General features: G+C 35.4%; 1 protein-coding gene across 23 annotated transcripts in view; it reads left to right on the top strand.

Moving 5' to 3' along the window:
• Positions 1 to 20,831, top strand: part of PHF14 (PHD finger protein 14) — a 200,140-nt gene that overhangs the window by 64,447 nt on the left and 114,862 nt on the right. For 21 of the 23 annotated variants that reach the window (XR_012333949.1, XR_012333948.1, XR_012333945.1 and 18 more), the window contains one exon: positions 2,078 to 2,246. Coding sequence is in view for 15 of the 23 variants with exons in the window: in XM_073809676.1 (XP_073665777.1) it covers positions 2,078 to 2,246 (169 nt within the window). In the remaining 8 variants the exon portion in view is untranslated. Of the gene's footprint in view, positions 1 to 2,077; positions 2,247 to 14,920; positions 14,968 to 15,912; positions 17,033 to 19,435; positions 19,572 to 20,831 lie in introns of those variants that run through there. The other 2 variants (XM_033863039.2, XM_033863040.2) reach the window with 2 other exon arrangements.

The following is a 20,831-nucleotide window of genomic DNA, read 5'->3' as shown; positions in this document are numbered from 1 at the left end:
CAATAAAGACTGTAGAAATGGTCCATGTCAAAACAAAACAAAACAAAAAAAAGATGAGGACTATAGAGTTTAAAAGATTGCTGAAAGAGTTGCAGGTAGTGTTTTCATCTGTGTTGGCTTTTTGTACTGCAAGTATCATGTGGCAGTTGTCTTGAAATAGGAATAGGTAAATTTCTGTTTGGCAGTTACATTTTGTTTAGATTTTTCTGAGTTGTTCAGTGTTTTGTGGTTTTCAGAGCATAATATTTCTATTATCTGAGTGCTCTAAAACAAGTTTCTCTGTCACCTAAATGTATTACTTTTGGTGGGGGTGAGAATGAGCATGAGAAGTTGGAGAATGTACTGACAAAGGTTATAGTTACGAAATGAGAAACAGAGGGGAAACAATGGAAATAATGGAAATGAGATGTCCATTTTCCTGGAAATGAGGTTCTCCTCCATCCGTAGGGCTTGCTGTGTTTTGTTATTTATTTGCTTGTTTGTTTTTATTGTAGCGGGCTGTCTTTGTGCTGGGTAACAGCCTGAAGTGTAAACTTGTGGTTTTCTCATGTCTTTTCTGAGCCTTTCCCTGGGCAAGTGTGGTCATTTAAAATTTTTTCCCATATATGCATTTTCTTTTGAAGGTCCTAGTCTTTAATGTCTGGTTCCCAAAAGGGGAAAAAGAAACATGAAGGTGGGGGGTAAAGGGTACCAGTCTGCTAAGTCCTGGAAGTCACTTTGGACCAACGGGTGGGGTTTGCAATAATAGGAGGGGTCACCCACCTCTTTGTCTGCCATCATGTGATGAGAAGCAGCAATCAGTGATCAGAGCACATATCCCCAATATTTGGAGGACAGGGTTCATTTTGTCCAACCTGGCTCCTAAAAGCTGTGACATGCTGCTGCAGGAACATGTGCACAGCTGCCTGCCATGTGGCTTAGGATGGGGGATAGGTAGCTACTACTGTACTAAGAGCTGAAATTGACCAAAATTAACTGTAATTTACCTGTGCCAGCCTTTCCCTGGAAGTTGCAAGCCTTCAGTAGACTCCAGAGTTCCAAAATAGATAAGTCAGGCAGACTCTGCTAATGTAATTGTTGTCTAGGTTGAGATTCAGATTCCTATTGCTTTCTATTCTTCCATCTTCCCCCCATATTTTTAAAAACGCTACTTTTTAAAGTTAATTAATTAACTTATTTGCTTATTTTTGGCTGCGTTGGGTCTTCGTTACTGTGCACGGGCTTTCTCTAGTTGGCGGCGAGCGGGGGCTGCTCTTAGTTGTGGTGCACGGGCTTCTCATTGCGGTGGCTTCTCTTGTTGTGGAGCACGGGCTTGAGGTGTGCGGGCTTTGGTAGTTGTGGCACACGGGCTCGGTAGCTGTGGCTTGCAGGCTCAGTAGTTGTAGCTCACAGGCCTAACTGCTTTGTGGCATGTGGGATCTTCCCGGACCAGGGCATGAACCCGTGTCCCCTGCATTGGCAGGCAGGTTCTTAACCACTGTGCCACCAGGGAAGCCCTAAAAATGCTACTTTAATACATTCTTTTCATAAATAAATTTATATATTTTCTTTTATATGTAGTAAAGGCCACCAACCAAAATGATCCATTTATTTTTGTTCACTTCTGAGAGTCTGTTTTTACAGAACTTCCTTAGTTGGTATATTCAGTACAGCTTGCTATTAATTAAGATTCAAGGATATTATAGCTGTGAGAAGACGTAGAGTCAGGGTCAATGAATACTTTGATTTTCTGGTGTCACAGTATATGTCACTTGAGGAAAAATCATGATTTCCTAATGGAAACTATCTGGGCTTCTTATGTTGGTTCACTTAAACATGTAGCAGTATTACATGTGTTTTTATTATACTTATTAGAGATACATGGAATTGCTTGATACATTATACTTATTTTTGTTTCTCTTACAAGAATGTATGTGCTTTTCTGTATGTATAATCATTGTATACTCTATGGTCACATGTTCCTGTGTATATTTTCATATATTCTAAACATATACCTGAATTTTGTATTTATAGAAAACATAGCTAATGCTGGAAGGTAAAAATAAATGTATGAACTTATATTTTTTTCTTTATGTAGGCAGTGTTCAGAATGTGACCAGGCAGGGAGCAGTGACATGGAAGCAGACATGGCCATGGAAACCTTACCAGATGGGACCAAACGATCAAGGAGGCAGATTAAGGAACCAGTGAAATTTGTTCCACAGGATATGCCTCCAGAACCCAAGAAGATTCCAATAAGAAACACGGTAATTTATTCCCTAGTTATCATAAACATTACAAAATTCTGAGGTCAGAATTTAAGGGGTGAGAAAGACAAAGGGTAAACATATACTCAGTAGCCAATGAAAGAAACATGTATATTGCTATTGGTTATTCTTAAAAGTTTATTTTATATTATGAAATATAGCAATCATACATGAGAATGTACAGTTTTTATGTTCAACATAAAGCATAATAATAATGAAGGCCCATTGTGTTCACAAACCCACTTCAAAAATAGAATATTACCAAAGCCTTTGAAGTCACCTTTGAATCCATCGGTACTCACTTCACCATCCATCTAGCCCAGAGGTCACCACGTTTCTCAACTTTGTATTTTTCATTCACTCCTTTTTTTATACGTATTGATAAGTATGTATATATGTATTCATAAATAATACATAGTTTTTCAGCGTTTGAACTTCATATAAATGGAGTCAGACTTTTTTCCTGTTATTTGATACTTTGACCAACGTTATCTTGATTTGATTCACACATGCTGATCTGTGTAATTGTAGTTCATTTATTTTCACTAATATGTAGTTTTTTATTGAAACAATAGATCATTATTAATTTATCTTTCGTTCTATAGTTTGGCAGTTTTGTTGTCTCCATCTTTTTACTTTTATAAACAACTCATTTTTAAATATCTTTCTAAATGTCTCCTGCAGCATGGTAACAGGGAGTTAGGGTATATAGCAAGGCATGGATTTGCTTAGTTATAGGATATCTGCATCTTCAGTTTTGCTAGGTAATTCCAATATTTTCCAAACCAGTTTACACTTATACCAGTAATGAATAAGTGGTATAAGTTTTGCTCCCAAACATGTTTTGTCCAATGTTTTAATGCTTTCCAGTGTGATACATGTAAAATAGTACATGGACATTTTATTTTGCATTTCCCTCAACACTTAGATGACTTAGAGCATGTATTTATATATTTTTGGTCAGTTGTATTTCCTCTTCTAGGATATGTATGTGCAAGTCTTATTCAGCTTTTCTATCAGGTTGTTAGCCTATTTCTCATTGAAAATTCTTTGAGGTCAGAGTTATTACCAGGTGCCTGGGAGCTCTACCAACCTAAGACCATTTTAAATAAAAGTTTGCATGTGTGTCTCTTCCATTACATGAGTAGTGTTAATTTCTACTCCAAACCCATGAGGGGTGGCTTGCAGTTATGAATTCTAAGGGGAGACATTTTTCACCTTTTTACCTTGAGCCAAGGCAGGCGCATTTAAAAAATCTGCCTTCCCCTGAGGGAGATGTAAATATGTATTTAGGGTTAGTTATCATCATTCATTTGTTTTATCTGTTTGGTTTTAGAGAGTCTTAATTTTTTTTTCCTTAAACTAACAGTTTTCTCAAAAGTAATTTTTAATCTGTAGTCTATATTACAATATAATCACTTAAATGATTTTGTTTAAGAGAAATCACTTAGATTATTTCATTCAGTTTTGTGTTATGGACTCATTTGAAATCAAAGAGGCAAATCTGGGAATTTTTATCTTTTAGATAATTGAAGTAGTTAATTTTGAGTGCTCTAAATTGATCAACTTGAAATAGTTTTATCTATAATTTCTACTACTTTAAAACATTTTTTAGACTTCACAAATATATTTGGTTTACAGATGAACTAGAGAGAATTTTCCTTCTTTAAATAAGCCTGTTTGTTTCTATTTCTAAAATATTTTCTATAACTGTTTGTTGCTACTATCTGAAGCTATTCTTAAAATCTTAGAGAAAAACTTCTTATGTCTACAAAATTATCCTCTTATGAAACATTTTTTCTAGTTTATTGTTTAAAGAAATCCTTAGGAACAGTACTATCATTTTTTAACTTTGGAGTTATCATATAGAGGGGAATTTTGTACATATTATAGTGATATTTATGTGCCCATAGTTTAGTATTACTTAAGATAAATGAGGATTCTGGTTTTTTTTTTCTAATTTACCTGTCTGCTTTTCCAGCCTAGAATTACAAGGAAGCTTTTAAATTTTCTAATTTAGTCCAATTCCTCTCATCTTATTCTTTGTCTCTAGTTTTCTTGTGTTAAAGTTTTGGAGATGTTGGTAGGTAAAAGACGAGAAAGGATTCTATGCCCAGTAATTTTAGGAAATATAGTATGGTTATTTTTTCTTTGGGGGGAATTCAAATGCATATTGAAGCTTTGAGAAATACTAATGTTTAGAAAAATGATTACTTTTCCTTATTTATCCTTTTTCCTAACTTATTTTATCAAAGAGCACTTTTTTTCAAGATAATATTTTATTGTGGCATAGAGCACCATGAGGTACCATCTTTGGAAATGGTATTCTAGAGGCCACAGATTCCTTGCATCAGGATCACCTGGGGTGTTTGTTGAAATGTAGACTTTGGATTCATCCTAGAGCTAATGAATTAGAATTAGGGGGTTGGGCTAAGCAGATATCTTAGGTGTTAGTCTTATGCAGACTAAAGTCTGAAAGTAACTCTCTGGATAACATTTATGATTATTACTCTTACTCTTTTCATTCTTCTCTGCCTTTGCTCCATCAGTCTGTACAGCAGTTCAGAAAACTTGTGATAAGCATATTCAGTTGGTCAGGTAACAGACTGAGGAACTTAAGAATTGAGAGATGTAAAAGAGAATGATCAGTCTCTTGATCTTGATCTTGGCTGAGTTTCTATTGTTACCTTAATTTTTTTTTTATTAAATTTATTTATTTATTTTTTGTTTTGGCTGCATTCAGTCTTCGTTGCTGCCCGTGGCCTTTCTCTAGTTGCAGTGAGTGGGGTCTACTCTTCGTTGCAGTACACAGGCTTCTCACTGCGGTGCCTTCTCTTGTTGCAGAGCACAGGCTCTAGGCACTGGGCTTCAGTAATTGTGGCTCGCAGGCTCAGTAGTTGTGGCTCGCAGGCTCCAGAGCGCAGGCTCAGTAGTTGTGGCACACGGGCTTAGCTGTTCCGCTTCATGTGGGATCTTCCCAGACCAGGGCTCAAACCCATGTCCCCTGCATTGGCAGGTGGATTCTTAACCACTGCACCACTAAGGAAGTCCCTACCTTAATTTTTTATTGGTCATTTTTGTTTGAGTTGTATTAACATTTTAAAGTTTCTTTTCTTAGCACTCTGTTAATTATGGGAATTCAAGTATATTACTGCCTAATAATAATTTGTCTAGTCAAGTACCTTTCACAATAAATAACTGATTTATCTCTTCCTTTAATTTTTTAATTGTTGTTCCTAGTATCTTCCTACTTACACCTTTTATTTTAGTACATATGTTACATTTTGGGATATTCCATCCTTAAATTCTTTCTAATAGTATTTTTGCTTTTGCTAGTTTTTTGTTTTTCCGGCCATTATTCATCAAAATATAGTTCATTTCACAGTAGTCATAGTATTCTATCTGAATTTTCAAGAAAATTTTACCCTTGTGACATAGGGGATTCATGACAGAACTTAAACTTCAGTTTCTCATTTCAAAGTAATATCTCACTCAGTAAAACTGTTGAAATGATCATCTCTTCTAAAACTTTCCATTTCTGTTAAGTTTGTTATGTTCCCTTGGGTTATAGTGATAGTACAGTTTTTAGAAAAGTAGTTTGGGGTTATTTCATGCTAGTAAAAATGATTTCATCTTGTTTCAGAAATCCATCTTGTGCGATATATGAATTGATATTCTGTTAGAATAATTTTATTTTTAAAAATTCAGACTTTGCAGTATAATTAAGTATATATAGCCCTTTAATCTGTTTTTTTGAAGTCTGTCTCTGTGGGACTGTCCAAGAATCATCAAAAACAAAAAATGATCAGAGAGCTACTATAGATTGAAGTTCCATTTTTATTGAATATCTTTTCTTACCATCTGTTATTACTTTCTCTCCTTTTATACTTTATATCTTTATGTTTAAAAATAACATCATGGTGGTAGTAAGGGAGTGAAAGGGAGAAGGAAGGGATTCACGTGTTGGAATATTTGAGTAAATCCTGGTATATTACTACTATTAATTTAACATCTTTTAAATCTATATTGCTAATAAATCCAACCATTATTCTCTATTTCTTCCTATTATTTGACCTTTGTGTATTTTACTTCATTACATTTTTCAAAGGTAGGTAAGTCAGAAGTGGATGTGGGGAATTAGTTTACTTTTATATAAGATGGTTTAATAATAATAATACCTAACATTTGCTGAGGACTGATCATATACCAGATACTGTAGTAATCCTCCACCCTACTCCCTCTTTAAAAAAATAAGTTACTTTTAACTTTTCATAACTCCTATATTACTCAAAATGAATCTGAGGCACAGAAACCTTAAGTAATTTACCTGTGATCTTACAGATAGTAAGTGGAATAGGAATTGAACCCAGACAGCCTGAATTAAGAACTAGTGTCTTTTCTGAGGTCTGTAAAAGAGCATTTAGTTGAGGTACAAATGGAGTAGTTATAAAAGCATTTGATCATTAGATAGCATAGTTGGGAATGTGATATTCTGATCTTATACCAAAATGGTCATGTGTCGTTCCATACCGTAGTGTTATCTGTGGGAAGCCAGGCATATATCCACTTATAACTCATGTAACTGAGTTCATCCACATTAAATATTACATTTAACACTCCTTTTCTTTGTACTTTCATTTAGGTGTGAACAATTTTCCTTTTCAAGCTTGTGCAAGCGCATTGGCATTAATCTTGTCAGTTACAGTGTAATAGTGTAGAAGTTAATAAAATGTTTGAAGGTTATTTTACCTCGAGGAAATTGGTATTTAAAAAGATCAAACAAAAAGAAAAAAAATTAGAAGCAGCAAATCAATAAGTACACTGACAGCATGTGTATGTATGAACTGCCAGTATATGTTTGTTTTGCTGTTCTCTGTTTTGGTTTGCTTTTTTTCCCACCTAATTGAGTACTATGAAACCTGCTGTGGAAAAAAAAGTGTATGCTCTGCATTGAGAGTGAAGTTGGAGAAGTACATAGTGGTTTTCTTTACTATTTTTTTTCTTTCCTAACTAGTCTCTCCAAATCTACCTAAAACATTTGGCTTACCACATCTCAGGTTTTTTTGATTAAGCAACAAATATCTTTTTGATTGTTTCACTTGGTTTGATCAGTGTTAAGAGAGATGAGCCCATAGACTCAGTCTCTGTGCTCCAGTGCCGCTTTTATGCCAAACAAGGCTGCTGTTAGAAAAATGGCATCCACTTTTTCCTGCTGACAGGCAGTTGCCATTTATCATGGCCAACGTGTACAATGGGAGTAGAACACTTCGTTAAACCTTACTATATTTTTATTATTTGGATACTGAGGAAAGTCATTTTTTATTTCATTCTACTCTGATTTCCTTAATAAGGATTTATAGAAATCTGAAGGAATACAGCATATTTTGAGACAGTTGATTTAATATGATATAGATGCTTTTCAAAGTGAATAGTCTCGGTGTTACTTTTTTCTCCTAGATTATTTGTACCCAAAGATCATAAAAAGATTAGCCAGAAAAGTTGTTTGAAAAAAATTATAGCACTAAAGATTTAGTATTTTTTTTTAAATGGGGTAAAAGAGCTATTTATCTGTATAAGAATGAAAATAGTATACTTTCAGAAAATACCCTTCTTAAACAAACATGGAGATTCTCTCTGTTTCACATTTTAATGTTATCATATTTAATTGTTAGTTATCAATGTTTTTGAAATTTATCATTCTGAATGTTAGAATTATTTTTAAATTAAGTTTTAACTATAAAAGTAATATGTGAATACTTTTTGTTCTAATAAATTAAAAATAGAATTAAAGTCTTCTTTAACTTTTCTCCCAACATTCCCCTTCTCCAACCCAATTCACATGCCTTGAATCTATCTTTATTATGAGGGCACATATTTTGAACTTTGATTATCTGACATTTCTATAGGTATATCTGTCAAAAAAAATAAGAAAAAAATTGAAGAATGAGCCATATGGAAAAACAGTATGGAGATAGTTCAAAAAACATAGAAATATTCAAGTATTAATAGATAAAAGAGGAATGATCTGGTTTTAGAAAATTCTTCACATGTTGTTTCCTGCTCCAGAGATAAGACTTTGTAACATCTTCCTAGATTGGCTCACAAATATCCCATCTCCAGTATTTAAGCATCTCAGTAGCCATTATTCTCTTTTATTACTGGGTACAAATAGGAGGACTAAGTCTAAAGAAGAAAAAGGGTTGAAAAGCATATTTCTGTTTAACCTTTACCTGTTATTTACTGTGTATTTTATATTTATTCAATTGTCGTAGCTACCCTGTGAAGCAGTAACTAATATCATTGCCATTTACAAATGAGAAACTGAGGCAGAGAGTTTAAGTAACCTATCTAATAAGAACATACAGCTTCAAAGTGGTAGAAACAGGAATCAAATTTAGCTAGCTCCTGAGCCCATACTTTAATTACTTTATTAGGCTGCCTTTCTAGACAAGATTACTAGTAGTTGTTCCTGGTATTTCTTGGGCTAGGGTCACAGTATCTTCATGCTTCCAGCAGCTTAGTGACTAAGGGTTTGGTCAGGAAAATGGAAGTCACTCTATGGAGAATTATGGCCTTATACTACTGTTGGCATAGCTGAGGGCGTGGCTATCAAGAAAGCTGTCACCATAGGTCAGAGGAGCTCTACTGAACATCAGAGAAACTGTCAATGAAATATCTATCCTGAAGCACCAAGCAGGTGGTAGGAGCTGACATTAGGTCAGAGAACTTGACAGTGAAGACCTCAGGTGAACATCACTGGTGAGTGGGTAGAAAAGTGAGAGTTTGTGGGGAAGTCTGCAAAGCCTGCCAGGACTGTGAAGTGGGAGCTGATGGAAAGGTCAGCAAGGCTACAGCATCTGAAAAAGCCAAGCATCTGACTCCCATGACCTCCTGAGAAAAAATGGCCTTCACTTTACTTAACTGCTTCAAATATGAGGTTACAGACATGGAACTTTCCAGGGAAGGGGGACTGTGGGGAATGTGGTTTCCACCCTTAGAGTAAGCAAGTGTGGTGGGGGTGGTGGTGTGTGCCGGACTGACCACAGACAATCTAGCATAGTAACCAACTGCAGCTTAAAAAGTGCTTAATGTAGTGCTTACTTGGCACATGGTGGGTGCCCTAAAAAGCAACATTTTAGACTCCTTTCCCCACCCCCCACTCCTGCCCCCTTTCCTTTCCTCTTAGAGGACTGTGATACCGTCTTCATCCATATTCTCCCAGCTCTGAGCCCTGTGCAAGGCAAGCTTGAAGTTCTTAATAAAACGGTTATATGCATCACTGACAGCATAAATACAGACCTGAAGAGTTATAAAATACCAAGAGGATAACCTCAGTGTAGGCCAAAGAGGGTGAACGTGGGCTTTTTACAGGCTTAGCAGTATTTAAGAGAGAGAAGTTCAACTCCTTCCCTAGCTTGCTGCATATCCAGTGGAGCCCTCACAGTGTTTGCCGTTGATTTACAGGTGTCACAGGTTTTTTCTCACCCTTGTATTTCTTTTCATTTCTTTCTTTTTTTAGTTAATTAAAAGGAGGCATGAGAGAAGTAGAGAATCTTAAAAGATAAAGGTTCTTGTGATAGATGTCAGCGTTGTTAACTCAATGACTCTCTTCCTCTGTTCCTCTTATAAAAGCTACACAAATGAATATAGGGCTTTTCTCATTAGAGATTTTGACAAAGAGAGTCCCTTTTATTTTGATTACATTAAGCAATTCTTTCTTCCAGAATTCCCTACAATTTATACCATCCATTGCCAATGTATATTTCAGAAGTCGGCTTTGATGTAATTTATTTATTTTTTAGTGGTTGAGCCTATGCTTTGGATCCATATATTCAGTATAAATGGTATAATACCACTTTATAAAATAATAACTGTCATATGTCTAATTATACATTCTGGAGAAAGCTAGCAGTTTTCTCTAATGGTTTTAACTTCTGCGTTAGCCAGTAATAATAATTGGGGATAATTTTTAAATATAGTTTTCATTTACTGTAGGAATGAAAATGTTTCGTTTGGGGAACTGGGATCTCATTTATCATAATATAATTCAGCTTCTTTTGCTCTGGGAGAATTGCTTTACTTCTCCTGCATGAAAGCCTTTTTATACGTATTAGTTTTATATACCTAGCGCACCTTTAAATGTAAAATGACCATACTTCATACATACTGTTTTCCTTTGATTCCTATATTAGATAAAATATTTTTTCTCGAACTTCTTAAAATGTTACGTGGTTCTAATCTTTCAACTATGAATTTTTATTATAGTACTTTCTTTCTACTAGTTTAAAATAGTATCTTTTTCCTTCCACTTTTCCAGTTTGTTTCTATGGCATCAAGCCAGAACAACTTGTAATACCACTGACCTTGTAGGTTGCTGTTTTAGTGATATGTGATGCAGTCACTGTCTAGTATCACACAGTCTGTTTTATGATGTTATAGTATTCTAGTTTTAAGACTTAATTGCTTTGTTTTTTACACCTTTACGGATCCCAGTAATTCTGTATTTATTTCATCTCCCCTGATTTTGCTAATTTTCAGCTTTATCTCACATCACTTAGAGGGTAGATAGTGACTTGTAATGCATACAACACAATTCTCAGCCTCAGTGGTTTGATCTTTATTTTGTCCTCTTGGGAAAACCTTCAGAGTCCAGTGAAGGGAAGACAGTACTTTAAGATGAACGTCTGTTTATAATGTATAGAAGCATGAATTGACGTTATATTTTCTTCACAATTGTCAAAATTGTAGGTAATTATCTTTTGTGTGAGTGCTTTATATTTATTCCTGAGTTTAATAGTTAAGCAGTAAAAATTGCCTGAGTGGGAATCCACGTCTTTCCATACTCTCTGGTCTTTGTGACTCCTTGTCCTACTCTTGAACCATGGATCAGGTTAATTTTTTCAGTATACACCTGTTGAGCAACTAACGAGGTAAGGCACCGGGCAGTAGATGCTGAATAGAACACTAAAGTGAAGACATGGTCTATGTCCTCAAAGAACTATGGTGATAGAAAGTTGACCCTCAAATAATGTAATATAAACTAGAAGGTAGAGTGTCCAGATGAGAGGTACATTAAATTACCCTAGAGGTAACATAACTGAAATGGAAGAGGAAAGACAGAAGATTGAGGTGAGCAACAAAACTAGAAGTTGACTATTAATACTAGTAGGAAAGTATTCTACTGGCTGAGAAATTATTTATTTTCCACTGCCCCAAACCTTTGTATTAAGAAGTTGAAATTTTTAAAGTAACAGCAAGCTGAACACCTGTAAAAGCATTGGAGCCTTTAGCATAAAATTTAGTGTAAAAATTTTGAACCACATTTAGATATCATCTAACACCCGTATTTGTCTTTCTTACAATATGTTTTTATGATAGGCATCTTGATGGCTGGCAACAGCTTCTTGCATTAGTAACTTGGCAAAATTTTAAAGAAGTTAATTGGATCAAATCTTAATAGCTTAGTGTTAGTACAGATTCACTTATCAATTAAGGTTATTGATGATTAATGACTTAGAGCACCTTCAGCAAAAAGTCACTTAATATTTCATTCATTCAGTTTTTTCAGGTAAATAGGTGTGAACATTTTTTAAGATAGCTCATTTCTCTATAAATTTTTCCTGTGTTAAGGAAATTTTGATCATTAGTATATTGATTGAAGTGTTTTTTTTAACTTAAATAACTCATATTTATTTAATTAGAAATATATATGGATATAACTTCTAATTATACTTGAGAAAATAATCAACCATTTAAAATGTAATGGTATTTTCCTCTCTAGGACAATTTTTTTGTAGCATTATTCCCTGTAAAAGATAAATGGTACAAAATCAAATTCTTAAGTGTTTTAGACAGCATCAAAACCTGTAAGATAGCCTAGTGTGTGGTGGAAAGTACCTGGACTAGCACATGATAAATTCGAATTCTAGTCCATACTCTGGCAATAACCCTGTATGTGGCCTTGGATAAGTAATTTAACTTACCCTGTTTGCGCTCAGTATCCTCATTTATAAAATAAATTAGATGATCTGCAATCTTTTCTAGAACCAAAAGCCTCTTTCTAAATTTCACAATTGTATTCATTTTTTATCCCTAAGACTGTTTACGGGAGGGTTAAAATATACACATCGACATTCAAATAATCTGGAAATGGTAATACTTTGTAATTATACTATACTTCAGGGTTTTAATTTATTTGTGTATTTATTTTATCATTTTAATCATTTTAAATGTACAGTTCAGAGGCATTATGTACATTCACAGGGTGTGCAACATCACCACCATCCACTTCCAGAAGTTTTTCATCATCCCAAACAGAAACTCCATACCCATTAAACGATAATTCCCTGTTCCTTCTTATGCCCAGCCTCTTGCAACCACCATTCTATTTTCTATCTCTCTCAGTTTGCCTTTTCTGCATACCTCATGTAAGTGACTGGCTTATTTCACTTAGCATAATATCCTCAAGCTTCATCCACGTTGTAGCATGTGTCAGAATTTCAGTCCTTTTTAAGGCTGAATTACATTTCTTTGTATGTCTGTACCACATTTTGTTTGTCCATTCATCTGTTGGTGAACATTTGGGTTGCTTCCACCTCTTGACTGTTGTCAGTAATGCTGCTATGAGCATGGGGTATACAAACACCTGTTTGAGTTCCTGCTTTCAGCTCTTTTGGCTATAAACGTAAGAGTATAATTGCTGGATCATATGGTAATTCTGTGTTATACTCTTTGAGTGACTACCAAACTGTTTTCCACAGCACTGCACAATTTTACATTTTCACCAGCACTACACAAGGATTCTAATTTCTCCATATTCTTTTTTTTTTTTTTTTTTTTGCGGTACGCGGGCTGCTCACTGTTGTGGCCTCTCCCATTGTGGAGCACAGGCTCCGGACGTGCAGGCCTAGCATCCATGGCTCACGGGCCCAACCGCTCTGCGGCATGTGGGATCTTCCCAGACCGGGGCACGAACCTGCGTCCCCTGCATCGGCAGGCGGACTCTCAATCACTGCGCCACCAGGGAAGCCCTCTCCATATTCTTGCCAACACTTTTTTTTTTTTTAAATTTTAATTTGTTGATAATAGACATTCTAATGGGTGTGATGTTGCATCTCTTAGTTTTGGTTTGCATTTCCCTAATGACTAATGTTGAGCATCTTTTCATGTGTTTATTGGCCATTTGTATATTTTCTTTGGAGAAAAGCTTATTCAAGTCCTTTCTCATTTTTTGATATAGTAGTTTGTCTTGGCATTCTTGTGGAAAATCTGTTAGAAATGTGAGGTATAGGGGCTTCCCTGGCAGTCCAGTGGTTTAAGACTCTGCGCTTCCACTGTAGGGGGCGTGGGTTCAGTCCCTGCTTGGGGAACTAAGATCCTGTATGCAGCGTGAAATGGTAATGCTTTGTGATTTTATTTTACTTTACTTTAGGGTTTTTAGTTTTGTTTTATTTTTAAAGATCACATTGGTTGGTAACCTTTATTTTTTCCCTTTTTGGCACTTACCTTTATTATAATCATTGTCTTCTGAAAAAATCGTATGAATGATTACAAGAAACATTTGTGATCAAGTGGGCCACCAGATGTATATACTGCAGGGTGATTTATTTTCAAGATTTTATTTTTTTGAAATTTTCCTTTTGCTTCATTTACAAGTGACATTTGATTGGCTTAGCCCATTTTCTTCATGATAGAAACTTCCCAAAGATAAAATATTGTTTAAGAATAATAGAGCCATGCTCTCTGAACACTTTATAAACTTTTAAACAATAGCACACTTTTTACCCTATTACTGGTCTAAGGCTGGGTAGGCAGGAGTGAGGCGGATTCTGAAGGAAGGAATACAGTCAGACTGTCTCACTAATTAAGTTTTGAGGATCCTCATTCATTCAGTTTATTTTTAAAGAAAGGAATGAATAGTTTTAAAAATAAACCATTTGCCCTTCATTGTATTTTCAATTTGTTTAGTTTCTTTGAATCTAAGACTGAGTCTTCTCATAGCCTTCAACTACCTTGTAAAATATCTCTGATAGACAGTTTTCCATATGGTCAGCCATGTCAGATAATTTCTTAGATATTTTCTCTGAGCCCTCTCTGCTCCAGCTCTAATGTGAATTGGTTTTTTTATGTTATCCTTGAACTTTATTTCATCATCATTCTGGTAATTCCTTTTAACCTTTGGTGGGTGGAATTTTCTGTTGCTTGCATTTCAGTTTCTTTTTTCATTTAGTCCCTGATCTTGACGGGGCAATGCTTTCAATGACTTATTGAGTAAAGATTAATGAGAGGTAAATTTTTTGAGATGTTACATGTCTAAAATTTTTTTAATTTCTTATACTTTATTAGTTATTTGGCTGTGTATAAAATACTGCATATTTTTTAAAGCATCACTCTACTGACTCCTGGCTTCCATTATTGCTTTCTGCATTTCTAACTTTTTTTTCCCTTCCCTTGAAACTCTTAGGATTTTCTCTTTCTGAGTTAGGATGAGTATGTACTTTCTCTGTTTCTTTTAATAGTAGATGTTCTTATTTCATGATTGCAAAGACTTCTTTTATATCTTTATGAATATTAATTATATTTTCAAAATTTTTTTCTGTATCGTGCATTGTCTGTGTTTCCTGTGGTTTCATTATTTCTATTCATGGTCATCTCTTTCATGTTGATGCTTTCAGGTGCCTAAGGACCTTTGGATGTCCACTCCTATTTTGTTCTAAAAAAGGTAATTAAGTTTGTATAGGGCTGATAACCCCATTGTTTTCCCTGTGGTGTGATTTTATGATCAGGGGGCTTTTTCTTTGGGAACCTTCTTAATGTCAGTATCTGTAGGTTTTTTTCTACAATAATTCAGTAGAAGTATTCTCTCATCTCCTAACTGATAGGTATAATTTTGACTGTCAGACTCCTGGACAGGTGAGGAGAAAGGGGCTAAAGGTCTCATGGTTTAGAAAGCAGAATTGCATTTAAGCTTCCTGGTTTCTGTTTGCTACCTCATTGCTCCCTTCTCTGTGCCTGATAAACCCTTGTACAGAGTCTGTCTGGTTCTTTTTCTCCAGAGGATATGCCTACTGTGTCCTATGGGAGAAGGGTAATCTCTTGACTGCATAGAGAGGGAGTGAAATCCTTATACTTTTATGTTATTGAAGTTTAACCCAAAGTAGCATTTTGTTTCTTACCTATGCACGTTTGTGTGATTGTAATATACTTAGGGATTTTTGTTTTTCAAGTGTTACTACTGTTAAATGCCCCATTTCCATCTATAGGATGGTAGTTTTAATAAATTAATTTAGTGTATAAATTTGATTTCCACAGTGTTGAGTATTGTAGGCAGAATAATACCCCCCCACAAAGATATCTGTGTCCTAATCCCCAGAACCTGTTTATGTGTTACCTTACATGGCAAAAGGGGCTTTGCAGGTATGATTAAAGTTATGGACCTTGAGATGGGAAGATTAAGCAGTATTATGTGGGCTCAAACTAATTACATGTGGACCTAAAAGGCGAGGACCTTCCCTGACTGTAAGTAAGAGGGAGATGTGACTACAGACAATGGGTCTGAGATATACAGCATCCCTGCCTTTAAAGATGGAAGAAGGGGGTCTTGGACCAAGGAATGTTGGCAATCTCTAGGAGATGGAATAACCAAGCAAACTGATTCTCTTCCTAGAGCCTCCAGAAAGGAATGCAGCCTGCCAACACCTTGATTTTAGCCCAGCAACACTTGTGTTGTATCGCTGTGTTTTTTTGTTTGTTTGTTTTTTGTTTTTGCGGTACGCGGGCCTCTCACTGTTGTGGCCTCTCCCATTGCGGAGCACGAGCTCCGGATGTGCAGGCTCAGCGGCCATGGCTCACGGGCCCAGCCGCTCCGCGGCATGTGGGATCTTCGCGGACTGGGGCACGAACCCGTGTCCCCTGCATCGGCAGGCGGACTCTCAACCACTGAGCCACCAGGGAAGCCCTCACTGTGTTTTGTTTTGTTTTGTTTTGTTTTGTTTTGTTTTGTTTTGTTTTGCGGTATGCGGGCCTCTCAGTGTTGTGGCCTCTCCCGTTGCGGAGCACAGGCTCCGGATGCGCAGGCTCAGTGGCAATGGCTCATGGGCCCAGCCGCTCCGCAGCATGTGGGATCTTCCCGGACTGGGGCACGAACCCGTGTCCCCTGCATCGGCAGGCGGACTCTCAACCACTGCGCCACAAGGGAAGCCCCTCACTGTGGTTTTGATATGCATTTCTTTGTTGGCTAATGGTACTGTTGATATTGTAAAGGAAAAAAAAAATGGTGCAGGCCCTTTTCCCTTTCTGCTATCTATGCTATGTTACATAGTGCAAAAATGATATTCTAATTGGACTCTTTAACAAATGAAAAATGACAGAGATTGTAGATCTGTTGTAAAGTGTTAATTAATCCTCTGTCATTATTGCCATCATCCCTCAATTTTAGCTCATATGAACTAAGAAAGCAAAACCTAATGTGATACTATGATGAAGTTCTAGAAAACCACTCTGAGGAGTAATTAATTGAAACATTGTACACATAACACTATTTTATTTTGCTGCCCTTGTCACAAGTGTAATTACGTTTTTTTGGTATGTTTATTAGTTTAATAAATGAATAAACAGACTCTTTACATAATAAAGACCTGGTCATTTATCTTTAAATATTTAAACTTCTGTTACATGAATTCTAGGATAAGTTCAGATAGTAAAACTGGGACCAACAATTAGAACTGTGTCATATGGAACATGCTTCCTTGTTATCCAGAATAATTGAGGCTATATGACTATCAGGGATATTTTTGGAAGAGTTTTCTGCATTGGGTAGAGAGTATTATATGAAATAATATTTGATTTTAATTTTAAGATGCTTGTGAAATAATCATGATTAAATTCATTTGACCTCAGTATGTTGCGGGTTTCTTCTTTACGTTTCTAGTCCAATAGCCATCTTTATTCTCACAGTTACTCAGCAGCCTGGTTATCTAGGTACCTCATGCCTTCACTTAGAGTTCCAGTATCTTTTCTCGATCCTGTGTTCAGTTATTTTAGTAATGCTTTTGCTGCTGTCCTTGATTCTTTTATCCTCTTGCCAATCTGAACTCTTTCTTTTTCCATTCCTGCCTGAGGGTTGCCAGAGTCACACATAAGTGTGTTCCTTTGAGAATTTTTTTTTCCAATTTGTTAGGCATTTTCTCCATATGCATCTTTAAGGTGAATGTAGTTTTATATCATTATAAGGGCATTAAAATTATGATTGATTCTTAAATTTAAGAACAGTTTTGATTATAGTGAGATTTTGAAAGATCTGAGCAGTATGTGACTGTTTTTATCCTTCACTTTAGTTGCACTTACCGTATTTATAAATCATTATCCATTTAATTATTTGTTTGGTATCTGTAGACTCATGGACCTGAACCCAGGTGGACAGGAGCTGTCCTGTTCACCACTATATTTTCATTACCTACCACAGAAGGTACTTAGTTTGTATTTCACAAATGAGTTCTTTTCTCTTCCACTGTGGCTATGCATCTGAAGACAGTGTACTTTGAAAGAGTCTTTTTTTCTGGCCCTTTATAGTTAGGAAGGGAATTAGTCCCTTTCTCCTTGTATATTAATCATATTTCATTGGTGAAACTGTAGAATTACTCTAAAGGTAGCCTGGGATACTTCTTTTTAAGTACCTTGTTAGACATTTTCTCTGCATTTTTTTTTTTTAATGTGGAAACTTTTCACTTGCTTTTAGAGAAGGAAATTACTTTTTTTTTTGTTTTGCGGTACGTGGGCCTCTCACTGCTGTGGCCTCTCCTGTTGCAGAGCACAGGCTCCGGACGCGCAGGCTCAGCGGCCATGGCTCACGGGCCCAGCCGCTCCGCGGCACGTGGGATCCTCCCAGACCGGGGCACAAACCTGTGTCCCCTGCATCGGCAGGCAGACTCTCAACCACTGCGCCATCAGGGAAGCCCAGGAAATTACTTTTGAAGAAAATATAAATTAGCTTAATGTTCCCTTTGAAGTTACTTTAAAATTGACCTTTGTACTTTTTGGCATATTTTCTAATAACTTTAATGTAACTTGAAAGCTTTCAGATTTTCTTTTCGTTTTCTTTTCACTCTATGTCATCTAGTGACATTTCATCTTTTATACAAGTGCCAAAGGGACTTGTTGAGACTATCTTTCCATAGTCTTTTACACAGTGTATCATCTTCTACTCTCTTTGAAGTTGTCAGATCTTTCTTACTGTCTCATACATTTTTATATTGTTTTGTATCTCTCCTTTTTTGGGAAGATAAATGCAGTAAAAAGTCAAAGTACTTTTTAGCAGCTTTGACTGAAACCATATTGTTTTTCAGGATGCACCTTTTCTTATAGATCATTTTTTTTGGAAATAAACTTAAACACATCGTTAATCTGTTTTCCATTTTATTTAACAGTATAAATCAATAGCCTGTTAAAAGTGCAGTCTTCATTTGAGAGATAATCAAATATCCTAGAGTCTGCTTTCGTTATGTTTGTTTTTAAAATATTTTTTAGATGCTAGTTCAGTAGAAATATAGAAACGTTTAGATTCAGCCCTATTGAAATGACTAAAGTGTACTAGGCATTCATGATGCCCATGTCTTAATTTACTTGTTATCTTTATACTAATTGTTTTGATTAAATTAATGCAGTTCTGGAAAGAAAGGGTTATACATGGGGGCTTTAGATATCAAGAGTTATTATTGAGTTTATTATCAGACCCAAGGTGACCTCTGAAGTACTAAACAGATTATATAAACTGTGTCTGTCACAGAACCTTAGAAGAAACCCTAGCAAAAATTTTTGTGGTGAACTAAACCATACTTAAGTCACTTTGGCTCACTTGGAAGAGATCTACTGTGGGTGTCCTTAGGGCAAGTAATCGTATTCAGAACCCAAAGGCTCCTGCTATGCTTTTTGCCTCCTGGAAATTCATCATTTTTATTTATTTCCAGGAGCATGGAATAAAGGAGACAGGGACGAGGCAGAGCTTCAGGATTTTACTTATTTTGAATATACCGTTATCTGTGAGAAGAGTTTTATAGAAACATTTATTATGTAGGATGTATCTTTTATATTTTTAGGCTTGTGGTTATTTTAATTAATAGTGTTAAGCCAATTAGATCATGATGTTCTTTTTATTTTCCACCTATTTTCCTAACCCTGTTAACATAAATTAGGTTAGATAAAAAGAAACTCTACAGCCAACTGACAAGAAGGGAAAACACTCATTTTGGGGAATCACCATTCCATCTGTTGTATGCCGATAGCCCAACGGAAACTGGTGGTGCTTTTGTTCACACTTTGTTTATATATGTAACATTTTTCTTTTGAATATTTTATTAGCTTTAATATATGATTGTTTTCAATATATTGTTTTATAATTGGAAAACAAATACTTACTTTTTAAGGAAATACATATACTGTATGTATTTCATTGAAGCATTTTGAACAGCTGCCAGACAGCCCCAACATTTATTCCTCAGCATAAATCTGAAGATATTTTAGCTTGATAGGTTTTCAAGGTTTGGCTGTTGTCCTAATTAACATTGAATTTGGAATTTTCTCATAAATAAGCATGTTCTCTTTTTATATATAAATTACGTAGGAGGGTATCTTTTTGTTTCATCTAACCATGTATGGCTTATTTATTGTCATTTGTATAAATATTGATTTGTCGTCAAAAAAATAAGTGTTGAATTTAGAGAAATCAGTGTACAAATGAATATGTGAAATCCATCTTAGTGATCTCAAAGATGCTGAGACACTGTCTTTTAGTTTTAAATTTAGTTCATTTGTGAAATGAATCATTCTAACCTTGGAAAAATCATCATGCATCTGACTTAATTATAAATTAAAACAACCCAGCTCTAAACAATTAATTAAAATTTGTTGCATGTTTTCTAGTCCAAATGAGTGAAGTTATTGAAACATTTAATTATTTGTTTTAGCTGAATAAACTATTAAAATGATGCCTATAGTTAAAAATGTTTTAATCTCTCCTAACTTAGATACATTGTCTCTAATATCATGCCACTCTTTGTGGATGATTTTATCACATCCTGTTTTCAAGTAAATGTACCAAAGACAGATAAAGAGCCAGATGATCTAAGCAGCTCAGATTGTCAGTGTTCCCTCAGAAAATAAAGTTCTTAAAAACTAACAAGAAAAAAATAGGAATGTGTCAAGATTTGGAATGATTTTCAAACTTTCTTTTACTTTTAACAGTTTAATAATTGCAAAAGGAAGCACAATTTGGAAATATACCGTCAATCATTTGGAATGTCTAGATAATTTATCTGTGTTAAGTTCTAAAGCACATACTTGTTAAATAATGTTTTTCCTTCTTCCACACCCTGTGTTCTCCCTTCTGCTTTATTTATCTTGTTTCTAAAATAGTGTCAGCCTCAATGTATACCATGAAATGACAACCTGGTTACAAATACTTCTGTACATCTAAGATGGGGCAAGCTCTTTGATTATTGAAATTATTATTTGATTATTGAAATTTGTTGGATGAGCCAAGCATGGTTTTTTTCTTTTTTCCATCGTTTCTCCCTCTTTTTAACTCCCCTT

Source organism: Tursiops truncatus, chromosome 9 (assembly GCF_011762595.2).
Source record: "Tursiops truncatus isolate mTurTru1 chromosome 9, mTurTru1.mat.Y, whole genome shotgun sequence".
In the NCBI taxonomy this organism is placed as follows: Eukaryota; Metazoa; Chordata; class Mammalia; order Artiodactyla; family Delphinidae; genus Tursiops; species Tursiops truncatus.
The sequence above is the reverse complement of the archived record's forward strand: the minus strand, read 5'-3'. Positions and strand labels throughout refer to the sequence as shown.